Below are 17,848 nucleotides of genomic sequence, written 5' to 3' on the forward strand. Positions count from 1 at the left end.
GCATGAAAAATTCAGAGCAGGCCTGGCAAGCCTTGGTCCTGAGGCCCTATGGCCCATGGCCATACCAGGACAGCACTATATGGTGCCATTAGAAATAGGAATATGGTGCATCTGAGTGCACAGTGAGGGTGGGCAGGAGGCAAGGAAACTGCGCTGCTCAGGCTTCCTGAAATCTCGCCCTACACCTGGCTGGGGGCAACCTCTGGTGCCAGTACAGACCAGGAAGTGAATGTGTTATAAACATATATTGTAATATTGGCTTCTCGCAAGTATTAAAGTAGGTATTATATAATGTTAGAAATGCTTTTGCTGGGTGGATGTAGTTTTCTTTCTTTTTAGCAAGAATGTTAGCAAGTGTGAGCAAGTAAGACAACCTCCAAGCGAACAGAGGATGAGGCCCAAGAAGCTGCTGATCAACACTTTGTCCGGGGAACAAAAGGGCCCAAAGGCTGCTCTGCCCGGAGAACGGGCGGCCAGGAGAGTCCGAGAGCCGCTATCACCGCTCTGCCCGGGGGGCAAAGAGGCCCAAAGCTGCAATCAGCCCTGACTGTCTGGAGAATTAAGAGATCCACCCTACTATCAGCTCTCACCTAGCGAGCCCAACCCCAAGAATCGAAAGAAATAAAACCGCAAGGCAGAACAATACGCATGCTCTAAAAAGGCGGAACCAAGGAGTGGCCATGCAGAACAGCTCCGAGAAAAGTTTGAATATGAATAGAGAACAGACAGTAAAAATGGTATAAAAAGGACTCACCTCTAGCATCAGGTGTGCTCTTGGCAGAGCGCCAAGGCACCCGGCCGTTACCTCTTTGCTTTATTTTATGTGTCTCTTATTGTCTTTATATTAAACCCTTTAAATTCTCACAGGAGAGTGAACCTCGTTTTTCACAAATGGATCAAGAGTTCTGAGAAAGAATACAAAAAACTGGACAGGGACTGGCAGTGTGCACATCCCCAGCAGCATGGGCAGCAGGTAAGTGCGAGAATTCTGCCCCTCTGCCCACTCAGGTGAGACCCCACTTGCAGAGCTGCCTCCAGTCCTGCAGCCCTCAGAACAGGACAGATTTGGAGCTGCCGAAGCGGGTCCAGGGAAGGCCACGGAGATGCTCCAGGGGCTGGAGCCCCCCTGCTCTGGAGACAGGTTGGGACAGCTGGGGGTGTTCAGCCTGGAGAAGGCTCCAGAGAGACTTTATTGCAGCCTATCAGCATGTAGAGGGAGGTTAGAAGAAAGACAGAAAACTATTTTTATGCCAAGAGCTGCGCCAGAGCAAGGGACAACAGCGCCCACGTGCACAAGGGCAGGCTCGGATTGGACATCTCCGGAAGCTCTCACGGCCGGGTTGAACGGGGGTTGGAGCAACCCGGCCTAGTGGGAGGTGCCTATGGCAGGGGGGCGGGACTGGATCATCCTTAAAGGGACGTTCCGACCAAACCACTGGGCACCACTTCGGGCTCTGCCCGGCAGTGACTAAGCGGGAGGCTGAGTCGGCCCCGGCCCCGGCCCCGGCCCCGGCCCCGGCCCCGGCCCCGGCCCCGGCCCCGGCCCCGGCCCCGGCCCCGGCCCCGGCCCCACCGCCCAGTCCGAGCCTCTGTCTCACCAACCCCCGGCCCGGCCCGAAACGCCGCAACTGATTGGTCGCTGCCTTGTTATTGGGCGGGAGCGCAAAGCGTCCTCGGGATTGGTGACTTTGTGCCATGTTGTAGGACAGCCGTGGCGCCAAGGCGGCTACTCCGTCGCGATTGCCTGGCGGCCCCGTCTATCTTTCAGCCCCCGTAGCTGGTTGGTTCTTCTCCGGCCGGGGGGTGGGGCCCCGCCGGAGGCGGAAGCGGTGGCGCCGCGTTCCGGTGCTGAGGTGGCGCTGGGAGCGGTGTGGTGGCAGCGGCGTCGGCGGGAGTTCGTCGCCAGGTTAGAGCCGCCCCTCGGTGCTGACCCCTCCGCCGTGCTTCAGGTCAGTGCCTCCCCCCGCCCTCGGTGCTGTCCGGCTGCCCTGTGCGGTCCGAGGATTCTACCGCCCGGCTCTCGGCGGCGGTCGCCGGCTGGGCTCCTTTCGTGGCCCTGCGGGGCCGGAACGGGTTCGCAGCTCCCTGGGGCCCGGGCCGTAAGGGGCAATGGGCCGGGGCGGGCTTCTGTTCTCGCTCCGGGCTTTGCGGCCCGGCCCAGCCCCCTTCCCCGCCCCCCGCCAGTGGGACGCTGCCGGCGGTGCCCCCAGGTACCGGGAGCGCAGTCCGGCCGGGGGAGGTTCGCGCTCCGCGGGGTCCGCCGGAGGCGTGCGGTCCGGGCAGTCTGCGGGGCTGCTGGGGCCCGTCGGTGCTGCCCGTCACCCCTGTGGCGGCAGGAGCCGCCGCTCCCGGAACCCAGCACGGCGCTCCAGTGCTCCCTGTCGCTCCTTGTTTCTCTTGGAACCCCTCTGCACAGCATGCAAAGTTTGGCCCAGGGCTTGTGTACAGCAGCAGTGCCTTTAATGCGTGTTTGGTTTTAAACGAAGGGAAATGCAAGGAATTAACTTCGTTTATGTACAATAAACTTATAATAGAATAAATTAGGGAAAAACACTATCAGTTCTTTCTTTGCTATGACTGATACCTAGGGATAGAAATGCCTGGATTTACACCCTGCTGACTGCAGACTCTGCAGACTAGCAGCAGGCTTAGGCTGTTTGAGTCAGGGATGTGTATTTCAGAGGAAAGGCGCCTCCTCCACATCACTGTTGGTAGTCCCAGTGATCAAAGTAAAGTCTCCCCAGCAAAAGTTCATTAGTCATAGGAATGCTGATCAAAATTATTTTCCACTACAGCTAGAATGTAGAGGATCCTGCCTCACAGCCTGAGCACAGCGAGAGTCCTTGTGTTCTGCTGCTCATTACAGAGATGGGAATCCATATGCCAGTGTGAGTCTGGGAGAGCAGCAGTCTTGCCTCTGAGAGCTGCAGTGTTTGCTTTATTGGGGTGAGGCAGTGAAACACAGAATAACTGTCCTTTTCTGTTTGTGGGGAAAGTAACTGGCTGGCATTGTGTAACACCAGGATATTCCTGCCACAAGTCCTTGAAGCTAACGAACAGGACAGCCACCACCCTCTGTGCAGACTGTTGGCTTTGGGTCAGCATTTAAAGCTGTGTTATGCTTGTTCCTGGGTTTGTTCTCAGGGAGAGTTCAAAGAAAGCAGAGCCAGGCTCTTTACAGTGGTGTCTGGTGACAGGATGAGTGGCTGTGAGCATGAACTGAGACAGAGGAGATTACCTCGATCATCAGGAAATGCTTTTTCACTGTGTGGGTTACTGAGCAATGGCACAGGTTGTCCAGGGAGGTTGTGAAGCCTCTATCCTTGGAGATATTCAGAAGCTGCCTGCACAGTGATCCTGGGCTCCTGGCTCTGGATGGCCTGTTTGAGCAGGGAGCTTAGACCAGATGACCCCCTAACTTCAGCCAGTCTGTGGTTCTGTGATAAGATTCTCCTTGAGCCTTTTATTTGTTGTCCTTCACTGAATTTTCTCCAATAAGTTCCTACCTGTTATTCTGGGGAGCCCAGAACTGAACGCATTACTCCAGACATGGCCTCGCTAGCACGCAGTAGAGAGGAAGGATCACCTTCCTCCTGACAGTGCTCCTAATGTAGCCCAGGATGCTGCTGGCCTTTGTCATGAGGGTGCATTGATGACTTAGGTCAGTTGTCTGCTGCAATTCCGAGCCTCTCTCTGCGGTGCTGCTTTACAGGGATGTGTTCTGAGGGATGCTGTCCAGAGCAGTGGCCCACCTAGGCCCATTTTTCCCTCTTTCCTCTACATAGACAGCAAACCTGTTCTGTTTATAGAGTTGTAGAATCACTTTTTGTTCCCCATTCACATGCCTTGCCATATTCAGCTGACCTGAGAATATAAATTAAAAGTGAATTCAAAAGACATGAATCTCTTAGACTTGAGTTCAGGTTATTGAAGTCCTCATCAGTGCAAATAGCTGCAGATGGTTCCTCTATTTGCATGTTGGGAAGGCCAACTGTGAGCCAAACCCAGCAAGGCTTATTAGCTTGCGTGCAGTATCAGGTTAATGTGGCCAACCTGGGCAAAGGCCAAAGAATATTTTCTCAATCCAGGTATGCATGCTTGAAACTGTTAATACCTGTAGCATGCAGATATGTTCTGAGGCCCATGCAGGTGCTTAGGTTCTGAATATTTTTCACATTTCTAATACCTCTTCTAATAATTCATCTATTGGTTCTCTTGGTCCCAGCCACATATTGTGCATTTGTGACTTTAGAAGCTGTGGCCTAATGCTCAGCTGGAAGATCAGATCCATCTTCTTCAAGTATTGGAGACAGTTAGAAAGAGGCATTCTTGCATTTGGATGGCTGTTTTCTAAAATGCACCGCTGCCAAGACAGCCGGTTCGGTTCCTCATTGGGGCATCGTGGGAGTGATGGTTTACAAAACCATAAATACTTTATTATTCTTATAATGGATTCCAGACATTCCAGGTCTCTAAATGAGTATCTCATATTACCACCTTGGTAAGCAGTTGATGTCGTCAACTAGGAAATCTCCCTAGCAGGAACTGTAAAGCTGTACTGTTCTGGAATTCCATGCCTCAGTCTCCCCCAGGACCAGCTGAGAAGTGAGCAAAGCACCAGGACTTGTTTCATTGACTGTTGTGTTGTTGCAGAACGTGAAAAATCCTGGCATTCTGACTGTGTTTCTGGAGGAGTTGCATCCCCTTGAGTTCTTTGCAGGAGCCTGTCTGAGGCCTGGCTTCTTGCTGCGTGTCTTTTTGCTACACCGACTGCTGCTCGAGCGTTTTATTCCATCGACTGAAGAGACTGAGCTTGTGCTATGCAGTGTGAGAAACCAGGGCATGTCTGCAAATCCATGTTCCCAAACAGAGCAGACTTTTCACTTTTTCTACTTATTGCAAGTGACTCACGAACAATCCTGGAGTGTACCGTGTACGATGAAGGATGGGCTTATTTCTTTACTATTGAATAATTTATTTTCCTCTTCCCTTTTTGTTCTTTTTCACTTCTCTCTCCATCAAAAGTCTTGGTTCATGCAACTTGTCAGTACTCAAGAGATAAAAAGGAGTGGCATGAAAGACCCGTTTGTGAGTGCTCTACCTTGGAAGCCTTACTACTGAGTCAGCAGAACCCATGAGCTCCTTCGAGCACAAAACAGGTGAGTGTACACATGCTCTTTTCTGCTATTGAGGCTCTGATGTGTATTGTCATGTTTTCTACTTCTGCAAAATCAGGTGGCTGCTGCAGAAACATAGTGCACTGCTCCGCTCCAGTGTCAATATTTTCACACATTTAAGTGGCAATCTAAGACCAAAGATTTCCTTAGTAAGACAAAGGAGGTCAGGAATCTGTGTAGCCAGCTTCAGAAGCCTACTTTTAGTGAGGCAGAGACATCTTGTCATATTAAAAGATTCCATTTGATGGAGATAATTTTAATAATGTGAACTTGATCTTATAGCTAATGAGAGTTTGCCTAGTTTCAGCTTGCACTACTGGAGCTTCTGTAATTGTTCAAATGGTTTTGCCACTTACAGGCATGGACCGTTCCGGGGCCTTTCTGTTCAGAGTTGTCAAATGTCACATGTGACCTCTTTTTATAGAATACTAGAATGATGATTCTGTGGTTCTTAAGGGATTTTGGGAGTTCAGTTGGTCAAATACTTTGCTCTTAGCTTGTCTAACATCAAAAATCAGATCAGGTTGCTATGAGCCTAATACAGTATTTTAACATCTTCCCTGTGCATTTTTTTCCCTGATTGAAATTGCTTGTGCTACGACTTGTGTCCTCTGCCTCATGTCCATCTGATGTGGACCTCATAAGAGGAGTGTGGCTCTGTCTTTAGCTCCCTTATAGGTGGTTGTAGGGAGGACAGCAATTGTATCCCACTCTTCACCTGCTGTTCTCAGGGCTGAACAAGCCCAGCATTCTTATACTCTCTATATGCCTTGTAGCCCAAACCCCAGTCATCCTGGGGGCTGTCTGCTGTACTTGATTCAGTATTTTGGAAGTGGCCACTCTACTTCAAATGAAGTCTTATAGGTGTGAATAGAGAGGAAGGAATAATTGCTGCCTGCAGTCCTACCAATACAGCTCAGTATACACCTGACCTTTGCTGTGAGTGCACTGGTGGCTTGTGCCAAGCTTGGCCACCGTACACTTCAAGCTTGTCTTCTGCATCACAGTTGTACAGCCAGTTGCTCCTTAGCCTGTACCACTCATGCTTTTCCCATCCCAGGCATAGGCTTCTGCCTTTCGTGAGCTTCACGATGTTTCTATCCATCTATTTCTCCAGCCTGTTGATATCCTTCTGGTTGGCAACTCTATACTTTGACTTATCAAAGGCTCATTCAAATTTGATGAATTTACTGATATGGAGTGCATCCCATTGTCTTAGTTAATAACAGAGAATTTAATTTGCTGCTCTCCCCGAAATGACAAGTTATATGTTGCTTGCTGGTACTGTTGCGTGTTTTTCGGCTCTTCACTTCCATTTGCTGGATTAGTTTGGCTCCTGAATTTCAAGGAAAGGAAAAAAGGTATGCTAAGCAGCAGCCAGAGAATATATGTCCTCTCCAGATTATTCCCCTATGTCAAGGTCCTGTCCCGTCCCGTATGTGACATGCGGAGATCTCATCATCTCTCTAATGCGACACACTTGCATCTTTTAGCAAACTTCAAGGCTCGGTCCATTATTTCCACTACTTATTAGCAGAAGGCTGATTTTGTTACAGGCCATGTTTGGCCTGTAGAGAAATTACTTCATTTAACAATCACCTTTCTTTTCAGTGAACTGAACAGATCATGGTTCTGTAATGTCATTGTTAAGAAAGATCAAGAGTGAACTATGAGGATGACTTGGCATCTGGTATAAAAATGTATTTACATGTAGAGCAGTGAAGGAATCTTTGTCTGTCTTGACACCAGCACATCCTCTGCTTTAATGTTCAGAGGGTCCGGCTGCTCCTGTTAACGTGACCTTTTTTTTTTTCCTGAGGTTTTACTTTGACTTGTCTCTCTTGGCAAAGGAGACAAATTCCCTGCAAGCCTGGTCACCAACTGTTGTAACATTACAGATCAGCATGATGGAGCTTATTCTTCATAGCAGTTTTGACTCTGGAACTGTATTTTGACTCTTGGTTTTGTTTTAGGCTCAAGATGCTGAGCCGTTTGTCAGGTTTAGCAAGTACTGTTTTACAAGAACTGTCTGGGGAGGATGGAGATGCAGTTACTGAACCATCTATTGCTGTAAGTACAGTGTTATCTAAAGACTTTCAAACCTTACTGACAATTAGTTTGGGGGGTGTGGTTCATTATACTGCAGTGAGAACTGTCTCCTGCTTCTTCCTTGCTGAGCACTAGACTGAACTGTCATTCCACTCTGCTTTTCTCCTACTCCTCACCTCTTAAGTCAGCATTTCTGTTGGGCAGACCATAATCTCTTCAGTTTCCACATCTCAAGGTGATCCTAGGAAACAAACTGGAATTAGGGTGAAGAAAGACTCTTAAGAGTACTAGTGATTGTGTGTAGCAGAAAGGGAAGCTCTGTGTGGTTGGGTGACAGTGGGAGGCTTCATCTCTGTGCTGCCCTTTGGTATTGAGACAGTGGATAGTGTGTGAGGATGCCTCTCGTTTTAGATTTGTTCATGTGGTGGTCAGCAAGGTACTCTTTGTTTTTGTGTATTGGCTCGTGAGTTCTCTGAGCTTTCCTCCTGGTTTCATCTGTGTATTCCTGCAGGCTCCATGAAATGCCTGCAGGGGGCAGAACGCAGCATTTAGGAGTGGAGCTGGAGATACCGTGCGGATGCTCCGCTGCCAGCTGTTCATAGTTTTTTCCTTCAGAGCACTAATTTTGTTGTTTCAGGTACAAGCTTTGGAGTCAGAAGCAGAGAGCATGGAGGAGGCACCTGAGGAGCTGTTGGAGCGCCTAGCCCAAACAGAAAAGCTAGTTGTTCAGCTGAAGGATTTGATTCGAGAAAAGGATGCTCTGCTCCAGGAAAAAGAAACTGTACTCAAGGTACCATTTCTTTCTCTGGGGGCTGAGAATAAAATGCTGCTGCAGTTTTCTGTGCAAGCCAGTCTCTGGTTTTTTTTGAACATGAGATACCTGCTTGATGAATGGCATCAGTTCCAGGGAATTATTGGAATTTGAAGAATGGACCCTAATCCAAGAGATGCAGGATATCTTCTGTTAGTTTGATTGGGTTAATTTAGTCTAGAGTAAATAAGTTAACATCCAAGTTACCCAGCATTTTGTCTCAGAGCTCTTTGAGGTCCATGCAGATTCCCAGGGGCTCTTAATAAATACTGACACCTTGTGTGAGGTTGTTCTTTCCCTGCTTCAGGGTGTTTGATACAGAGTAGCCTGTGCTGCACTCATCCGCTAGTCCAGTGGTTTTATGGCACATTCCCGAAGGTTTGTGTTGCCTACCCTGTGGTATGGTGGTAGTGCGGTTACTTGAGATAGTTCTGAGGGACTGCATATAGCAGAGGAAGTCAAACTGAGTTTGTATTCACTGCTGGGTGAAGTCCCTGAGTGCTCTGTCCCTTGAAAGGAAGTGCTGGGGTAGAAGCTACAATTTTGGTATGTGCAGTGTTTCAGAACAAATTTGTTTTGCAGATGTGTTTTTAATAGTGCTGTTACTGGGGAGGCAGGGTTAAACAGAGTATGGCAGACTGACAAGTTGTGTAGCTTTTCAAAGTGATGCTTCTTGGGTGACAGCACTGGAGCCTGAGGTGCAGTCAGTTTGTGTCCTTCTCTTTCAGAAAGAGCGAGAGGCTGCAGATGCGAAGCTGATGAAGCTTAAACTTCAAGCCAAAGCCAAACTGGCCTCTCTGAACAAACGCATCGAGGAGCTGACAGAGAGAGGATCACCACTGCCTACACAGGCCTTAGCAGAAGAGCTGGAGTATCCCAAGGTTGGGAGAATGGGGCTGCTTAAAAGATGTGGCTTCTATTGATAACCTGGTACTGCCTGATGTTTCAGGTCACAGTGAGCCAGCAGGGCCTATTTGTCTTATTAGCAGGATGTTCACAGTTCCAGTAAGGATGTCTATGCCTGTGCTGTAGGAAGCCTGTCTGTCTAGCTCCTTGTACTGCAGATACCCTTGGACTGCTCAACTTGATCTCTTCAAGGGCAGCGGCTAGTTTCCCTTTGCATAACTTTGGTAATCCATTGTAGCCAAGGTCTTTCCTGTAGAAACTGTGTGTCTGTCTGAGCTTAGAGTTTCAAAATGTTACCTGTCGGGGCAGTGCAGCAAAAGTTGGCTGGAGTACAAGAATGAAGCGGTAAGGAGGTCATTGAAACTGGAAGGCAGCAACTTAAATATATATAAAAAAAATATATATATTTCTTCCAGTCATGTAGCTTCCTGAGCCATCATAAAGTTTTATGGTTGACAAACCATAATTGTGTAACACTACGTAAAAACTGAGGGGAAAGTATCCTCTATGAAGACATTAAAGAGGCTGTTAGCTACTGACCAGAAGCTCCCATTGGAGCTGGTAATTTTTGAAAACTTAACTATGTGATCAGCAGAACAATGTTTTCTTTAAAAAGTTGGTAATATTACACAAGGGAGATGGGATATAAGTCCAAAATGGTTTCCAGACATCAGATGATGTTCATTAAACCAGAGAACATAAAGGTTATTTCAGACATTGAAAAAAATATTAAAATATTATAGGAAACAATAAAAGGTGCATGTGAGAGCTGTCAGATGAGAGGTGACTACTAACAAAGCGAAGATTGGTTCTGTGACTTGTGCTGACTATCTTTGATTAGGAGCATCATAAAATCATAGAAATGTGCTTCTGTAATTCCCAATACCAACTTGAAAATCCTTCTCAATGCAAAGCACCATCTGGTTTCATACATGAAGAATTGGATGATCTCAAGGATTGAGCTAATAGAAAAATAAAATAAAATTTAACAAGCGTATGATTGAGCATTTCTGGTGTCATGACACTGTATACTGCAAGGTCATGGACAATATTCCCTGGCTGCAGAGGCCAGTGGAGACCATGGAGGCTGTTCAGCTGTGTCAATTGACATGGCTGTGCTGGTGCTGAGGCTCTTTTTAGCTTACCTATGTGCAGCATGTGTGTGTAACAGTCATGTGCTGTTACATGAGTTTGTGTAGACTTGCTGTTGAAGACTGGTGAGTGTTCTTGCTTCAAAATTCAAGTTTACCAGTTGAAGAAGGCAAAATGAGAGAAAGCTTATCATCAGTTAATTGGTGCAACATCGATTTGAAAAAGAGGCCTTATCTTTTTTTGCATACCGTTCTAGCTATTCCACTGAGAGTGGCAAGGCCTTGTGTGGAGTGTTGTCATGTTCTGCTCACTTGGAATCGGGAAAGAGAAATTCTGAGAGCCAGCAAGAGACTTTCTGTTGTCCCATCGTGTTAGCAGCTGCGCTTGGGAGACACTCAAATAGCTTGGTTATTTAGTCAAGCAAAGTCAGAGAGGAAATGTCTTTTTTTTTCTACAGTTGTATGAGGAAGGTGAGCACCAAGAAGGTGGGAGAACTGTTAAAGGATAATGCAGGTGAATGGATGAATGTAAATTAGTCATTAAGAAAAATGGCCTTCTAATTAGAGGAATGAGGGCTTGAGACAGTCTCCAGTGGACATGGTATGGACCACTGCCTTATTTGGTTTGGGTTAGAACATAGTTTGAGTGAAATTATGGTAGGGCAGTTATCTGCAATGCTACGTATTTGACCCAGAAACCACTAGCTTCTTTCTTGCAAGGTTAGACCTACTGAGAAGCTACAAAGTACTTTATTTACACTTATTTCTCCAAGTAGATGCTGTCTTGAGTAATGGGGGTATCTCCTAGACAGTTACACTGCCATTTGAAGGTGAAAATTCTAGGTTAGGGTTGCATGTTGTGCTGAAGTATTGAACATTAGCAAAGGGCTGGATTTTTTTCCTCTCTATGATGTGGGTCCTATGGGAAGGCTGTATTTTGAATATCTAATTAGTACTGTTGCTTCCTGGGCTTTTAGCAGAGTGCTTTATTTTGAGAAGAATGGAAATATCAGCTTATCTCTTTCTATCAGATAGTATTTGTATACAGAACAATTGAGGCTCCTCTCAAACTTTTAGAGTGGGTAAAGATAAATTATGTTCAGATATAAGAGTTTATATATTCTGTAAAAACATAATATTTAAGAGCTTGAGCTCTGGGAACTTTATGGCTGTGCTACTGTTCTTAATTGTGGCACTCTGTGTAATGGCCAGTGTAAGAGGCTTTTCCAAATCCGACTGTAAATGTCAATCCTGAGAGCTAATTACAAGTAAGCAAACTAGTCCACCCGTCTTCCCCCCAGCAACTCCTCTGCCCCAGTCTTATAAGTTATGTATATCCCTGGCTTCTTAGAGCTTCCTGCATTTCTGATCTTTATTTTTCTGTCCTGTTCTATTTCTAAACTTAAGCACAGTTGAAGCTTCCTTGTCTGTTCTACTTCCTGCCAAAGACCTTCTCTGTAGGTGAAACATCTTTTGAGGAACAGTAGCATCTTATTCTTATTACACTGATTCATAAGTACTTCTAAAAGCCTCCATCATTTTTTCAGGATGGGCTTAAGGACATAAATACTCTGTAGAATTCCTGTTATTGGTGGTATTTGACCAAATACCTGTCACAAATAAAAGAGATGCATTTTCTATATATTCAGTACAAAATACCCATCACTGAGTGCTCACAGTAGCTGGAAGTGCTGAGATGAGAATGTGGAATGGGTTTGTCTGCTCAGTGATGGGTGGTGTGAGGGACCTGCCCTGACCCAGGTGTGAAGCACAGCTGTGGGTTCAGGGGCCTGCCTTCACCCAGGTGGTTGAGAGACAGAGAGAAGAGTGCAGGTGTAGTGTGCTGGGTTGTCTGAGTAGACACAGCCTAAGCACATTTTATGTGAAATGTTGTTTACATTTCATGGTCATAAGCAGAGGATTAAAGTGCTTCAGAGTGGAGTAGAACTGGTAATTGTTTGCCTGTTCTCTTTGCTGATATCTAATAAGTTCATTGCTATTAATCCTGTAGTCTAAAGAGATTTCCATGGGCATTTTCTATAGTCTAGAATGTCTACCCCTTTGTCACATGGAGAATACTCTTCTATAGCTAATTTTAAAATGTTTTTATTTCGGGTATTAGAGAAAGATGTGATGTTAAAAAGCCTCACAAATCAGGGTAGTCATATAATAAATTATGTATTATAATGTATTTAATAATCTAATTTGCCTTAGTTTATATAGTGAGCAGTCATGGACTGTTAGCTGTTCCAAGTGCTTTGACACTTCCTAATTAAAGGTGTCTTGTGCATATCTACACAAAAATAGAGAAAATAGTTACTTAATATAGGACAACTTCATTTAAAGAAACAAAAGAAATGTGAAGTTAAGAAATGAAGCAATGTAGCAAAAATCAGCATCTGATTAGGAGTCGAGTGCAGTAGCATTCTAGTATCTTTTTAAAAATTAATTAATTTATTTAACTTATTAACCAGTAATACTGATAAGTTTACCTTCCCCTATTTCTCTTTTTCCCACTTGTTTCCTCTTGAAATGTCAGAAAAACGAAAATTCAAGTGAAGGGCACAGAGAGGAAGTGGAAGTACTGAAAGAGCAGCTCAGGGAGCAAGAGGAGACTGTTCAGGACCTGAAGAAACAGCTGGCTGTAGCCAAAGTGAATCTGAAAGATGCTGAAATCAAGTATGCAGCACAGGTACAGAATTTTTTTTCTGTTCATCAGTTTGTGTTTCCCACCTCACTGCTTAGACTAGTATGATAGAATAGAACAGTACTTACACAGCTGGTCTTCAACTCCCTTACCTCAGTTTTTTCAGTTTTGTTCCTCCTCAAATCACCCAGGTCCGTCAATTTCACTGCCTTTGGTTCCTCCTCTAAACATCACAATCCCCACCTGATCTTCACCTGCCCCCCTTCCTCTACCCCCAGGCCAGAGCCACCCTTGGTGCAAAAGGTGCTCTGCAGGTGAAGGATGGATTTCACCCTTGGACAGTGGGACTGATGGCTCTCTGGGGAGGGGGGAAACAGTGTCTGGAAGGGTCTGGATAGGGTGTGTACCTTCCTCTGAGACAGAATTTGGGTTCTTCCCTGTCTGCCCTTGCTGTTCTGTGATGGGTTTTGCAATAGCTGGGGTAGAGTGTTCTTCCAGCTGCCAGGCCTGCCATCGCCTGTCTGTGTTCTGCTGTAGGTGTGCAGGGCAGCTGCTTATCACAGAAGGTCACAGCTTTAATGTTACATTGTAGTTATTTATGGCAAGATTTTTGTTAATACTCTGAATTGCAGGTTTAGCTTTTGAACTGTGAATTGGGCTGCATCCCATACAATTAAAACCCCAGAAGTTTTATGAACTGTTAGTTATATACTAATTCTTCATCTTTGTAGATGAAATTCTATACTTTTTGCTTTCTGAGATCTGAAATACTATCTGTTATTATACAAATATTGGTAGTATAAAGACACTAGGTAAAAATACCATTTGACCAAGGTGATGTGTAGGGTTGTCAAGCTGAACACTCCATCACACACACAATATGCTGATGCATGTTGAAAGCAAGCCTGTGTCTGTCGGGTCCATAACCTTGTTGGTTTGTTTTTATTTTGTGGCATATGTTTTCAGCTGAGTTCCCTGCAGGAAGTGATTCAGGAGAAGGAAGCTCTCTTGGAAGAGCATGTGAAGCAGCATCAAGCTGAATTACTCAAGATGGTTGTCAAGTCAGATCTGGAAGTAGAGATGCAACAGGTATATTTGATATAATAATCATATCATGGGAGGAGGAAGGAAAAGGAATTTTACCAGAAGACACCCTGAAAGAACAGTTCTCATTAAAGTAACTCAGAAGGGATAAGAAGGAAGAGGCTGTGGTTGTTTGGAGTTTTTTGGAATGCTAGTTGGGACTTTGAGTCCTAGCTTAAATCTGCTGGTTTGCTATCAGTTGAAGAGAACAACAGTTGAAAAAAGTATTAAATTATTGTGCTCCAGTTCCCTGTTCATGAAGCAGTGTGAGCTCATCCTACTGCACCAGGGCTTCAGAATTGGTGTCAACAAAAATGAAGTAATTCAGGCTATTAAAGTAACCGTGTTACAAAAACGAGCTATATCAATGAAACCTGGGAATCTAAACTTGCATTAGCCTCCCCAATTATGGAACAGCCTTGTCTCTCTCACAGAACCTGTGTGCACTGCAGAGAAAGCTCGAGGAGCAGGAAGCAGCTCTGTTAGGACGAACTCGGGAGGTAGAATTGCTGCAGCAGGAGTTACACACTGCTGAAAAACAAAACCAGGTACCTGGTCATGCTTTTTATTGCTTTACTCTGTGTGTGTGTGTGTGTGTGTGTGTGGTGGGTGGGGCCTTTGTCAGTAGCTCGGAAGTTACCAGATTAGGTTTATTTTGGCATCAGGTTTCTGTCATGAAATCAGCTGGGGCCTCCCTCAGGTCAGGTGTTAGAGCTGCAGCTCTGTGTGCACAGCTTACAGCAGGTACAGCCAGACAATGGGGTGCTGCAGCTGCCAGCTCTAGTGATCCAGGTCCTGGGCAAGTGGACAGGATCTACATCTATCCATATCCATCCTGCTGACTGTACTTTCAAAGCCAAATACACAAGCCTTTGCCAAAAGCAGAAGTGCCTAACATGGTGCTGCTGAAGCCTCAGTGTTTCTGGACTGCAGTGTCCAGGCCAGATCAGAGCAGAAACAGATATTTGGTATGTCTTGCTGAGAACTTGCTTATATGGTGATTGACACAATTCGTGGAGTGGGATTGGCTCCCACTTCATCAGTTCGAAGTGTGAAGAGGACAAGATCCAGTCTGTGCATACATGACTGTATATACATGTGCTTCTTGAGACAGAATTAAGTACACTACCTCTTAAAAGGTTGGTTTGCAGATATAGAGGGTGAGTTTTTCCAATATCTGAACTTCTGAAAATTCTCCATCCCTTTAGAAGAGACTTACACTGAATCAGTCTCATATTTGTAGGCTGCATGATCTCCAGCTAGTCTAATTCTGAACCTCACTTTGATAATTTTTACACACTTGTGCCCCACATATTTTCTTTTCCTCTGTGTCCCAGCCAGGCACAATGGTGGGTCCTCTTACTACCAGGAAGAGGTAAAGAGCCTCAGTGAGCTGACTTGTGCTCACTACTGAGACTGCATTGCTCAGCAGGGTGTGGCATGGGGTGGTGGCGTGGATATCTTCATGACATGGTTGTTGGGATTCCTTGACTCCTCCTCAGTGTCTTTGACTTCCCTCATACATTCTGTGGTCTGAAGGCAACCTGGTATAGGTACAAACTTGAGGCCATGTAGCTGAAGCTTCTCTTTCTACCCATAAAGTAAAAGGAGCTCCTCATCATACTCCTTCTGAAATTAGCTATGCTGACCATCCACAGCTCCAAGAGGAGGAAGTTTGACAACAGGAGCTTGGGCAAGTGTAAGGTCTGTTTCTGTCTCATGGTCGCCTTTAATCTCTGGTCAGTGTCGACCAGCCTTCTGAGATCTTCCTTAAAGTAGTGGGTACTGTGTGGAGCCCTCTGTTACCACCAGATTCATATTTCAGCATTCCCCTTTCACATACACACTTTGGTTCTGTTCTTTTTTAATTCTACTCTGTAATTGTTGAGTTCTCCCTCATTTGTTGTAGCCCTTCCTCCCCTTTTTGGAATGTTTGCTTTCTTCTAAAAGAGAATTCCTGGCCACTGTTCTATTGGTTCTTTCCTCTAAATTCCCCTCCTCTAAATCAAGACTTACCTTTTCTTTACCACAATGATGAGTTGTTTCTCCCAGCATTGCTTTCTTGCAATCTCCAAATAGTGGGGCAGTTTCTTTCTAATAAATTGAAATTTCTGACATGTTTGTTTCCTCCCTTCTGCTACTCAGGTATTTTAAAAGGATTGAATGAAAACCTTAAAATATAGTTCAGGTGCTTTGCTTTTTCAAGGTATTTAACTAGCTGAGAGAGAAATTAATTTCTGTATCACTTTACAGACACTCCTAGATCAGTGCCAGAAGATGGAAGTGGATCTAAGCTCCATGAGGGATGCGCTAGATGCGGAGCGACAAAGGTCTCAGGATCTCAGGGAGAAGATGGAGCTGGAACTAGCTGAGAGGAAGCTGTCTTCCCATCGCTTGCAAGAGGAGGTGCAGCGTCTCTCAGAACAGCTGGAGGAGGCAAGAAGAGCACAAGCTGAACTAGAGGTGAAGTATAAAGACCTGGAACAGGAACACAGGCTGGAGGTGGAAGACAAAAGCCATCTGAGCAGTTGCCTTATGGTGTCTGAGCAAGAGCTGCAATGTGACCGTGCGGCCCTTAGAGCTGAGAAGGACCAGCCGAAAAAGGACATTGGCCAGCTCTTGGTGCGATCTGTGGAACATGGAGCTACAACACATGGAGCACTGGGTGAGCAAGCGTGGCGCTTAGGTGGAGCAGGTTCTCAGGAGCCTGAGTATCACTGGTCGCCTTCTCTTCGGCTTTGTTTTTGTAACAGCTCATAGGAATGGCTGGTATAACAATTCCTAATTGAACAAGAGCATAGGAGGGGTGGTGCTGCCTCAAGCTAAGGGGGTCCAATTCGATCCTACCCTTCTGTCTTTGGCAGCTGCAAGAGGATCAGAAGTGTGGGGCAGCTTATGTGGTGCTTTGCTTGTGTACTGTCCCAGCCTCTAGTCTTTTGAGGCTTACGGATTTCTTGAGCTGGATGTATTTCTTAATTGATTTTATTGATTTGTTGGTTTTTTTCCATCAACTTATGTAAGTCCTTTTTAGATGTGCCATGTTCTTCACAGTCTGAATTTCTACTGAAATTATAAATAAAACAACCAAGAAAAGCAAACTACTATTTTCCCCATAGACCCGTGTTAGAAATAATGACATTGATCTTGCCTCAAGCTCTTATTTCAAATTGATTTTCTTCCAGCTTCTTTATGGCCCAAAGCTGACGCAGGGACTAAGAGATAAGGGATTTCATAAACTATTGTGCACGTGTGTAAAATGGGTGTAGTTTGGCAAAAAAGACAAGAACACATCTTAACTCCGCTTTTTCCCTTCTGTCAGATGAACTTGTACAGAAATCTGAAGAATTTGTCTGCTATCAGGATGAGCTGAAATCCCAGTCACAAGTGCAACTCTCTGAACCGAAGCAGCACGTATGATATTTTCAAATGATTCTCATTAATTTTTCCACTATATTTAGGAACTGAAGTCAAAATAAATGTCTATAATTCCTTTTTTTTATCATGCATTGCCTGAGAAAGGCTTTAATTAGTTCTCTCAGCTGATGGGCAGGCATGTTATGACTATAGAAGCCTGGAAAGAAGTAGAAGTCAATTTGAGTAATTTAGAAGTTGCCAATTGATTTTTTTTTTTTTTTTTAAGTTAACCAAATGATCAAAGACTAATATGTATTTATAAACTGTATTAAAATTTATCTTTCTCCTCTCCATCCTGTTTAAACAGGATGAATCAACCTCACAGGAAAAAATAATAGATCAGGAAGACCAGAATGAGACTTCATTCCTACCCACAGAAAACTTGGAAAGACAGGAGACAGAAGGTTGTATGATTACCTTACCTATTTTAATATTCTTAATCTATTTAAGAATCATTCCAGAATTAGTTTGTACAAAATAAGATATAGTTGAAATGGTAGCTTTCCCAGGTACAAAATACTGACAATCTGCAGGTGGTACTTTGGTGGAGGGGGGGAGTATTTTTGATAGCTTTTGCTGTAACAGCAAGGGGCCTGTATATATGCCACATATAAAAAAAAACCCCAGACAATTACATTGGTTTTGAGTGTCTGGTCATGTAGACTGGTAG

The 17,848-nt window shown here is 45.1% G+C and overlaps 1 protein-coding gene across 2 annotated transcripts in view; it reads left to right on the forward strand.

Moving 5' to 3' along the window:
* Positions 1-1,774: 1,774 nt before the first annotated feature.
* GOLGB1 (golgin B1) overlaps positions 1,775-17,848 on the forward strand; it is a 40,582-nt gene continuing 24,508 nt past the window's right edge. The window contains exons 1-11 of one of the 2 annotated variants that reach the window (XM_039570377.1): positions 1,775-1,949; positions 5,026-5,159; positions 7,151-7,247; positions 7,864-8,016; positions 8,766-8,918; positions 12,574-12,726; positions 13,648-13,770; positions 14,199-14,312; positions 16,018-16,429; positions 17,084-17,175; positions 17,486-17,582. In XM_039570377.1, the coding sequence (XP_039426311.1) occupies positions 7,158-7,247; positions 7,864-8,016; positions 8,766-8,918; positions 12,574-12,726; positions 13,648-13,770; positions 14,199-14,312; positions 16,018-16,429; positions 17,084-17,175; positions 17,486-17,582 (1,387 nt within the window). In that variant the 5' untranslated portion in view covers positions 1,775-1,949; positions 5,026-5,159; positions 7,151-7,157. The remainder of the gene's footprint in view (positions 1,950-5,025; positions 5,160-7,150; positions 7,248-7,863; positions 8,017-8,765; positions 8,919-12,573; positions 12,727-13,647; positions 13,771-14,198; positions 14,313-16,017; positions 16,430-17,083; positions 17,176-17,485; positions 17,583-17,848) is intronic. The other variant, XM_039570376.1, reaches the window with a different exon arrangement.

This window comes from Corvus cornix, chromosome 1A, assembly GCF_000738735.6.
Source record: "Corvus cornix cornix isolate S_Up_H32 chromosome 1A, ASM73873v5, whole genome shotgun sequence".
Lineage (NCBI taxonomy): Eukaryota > Metazoa > Chordata > Aves > Passeriformes > Corvidae > Corvus > Corvus cornix.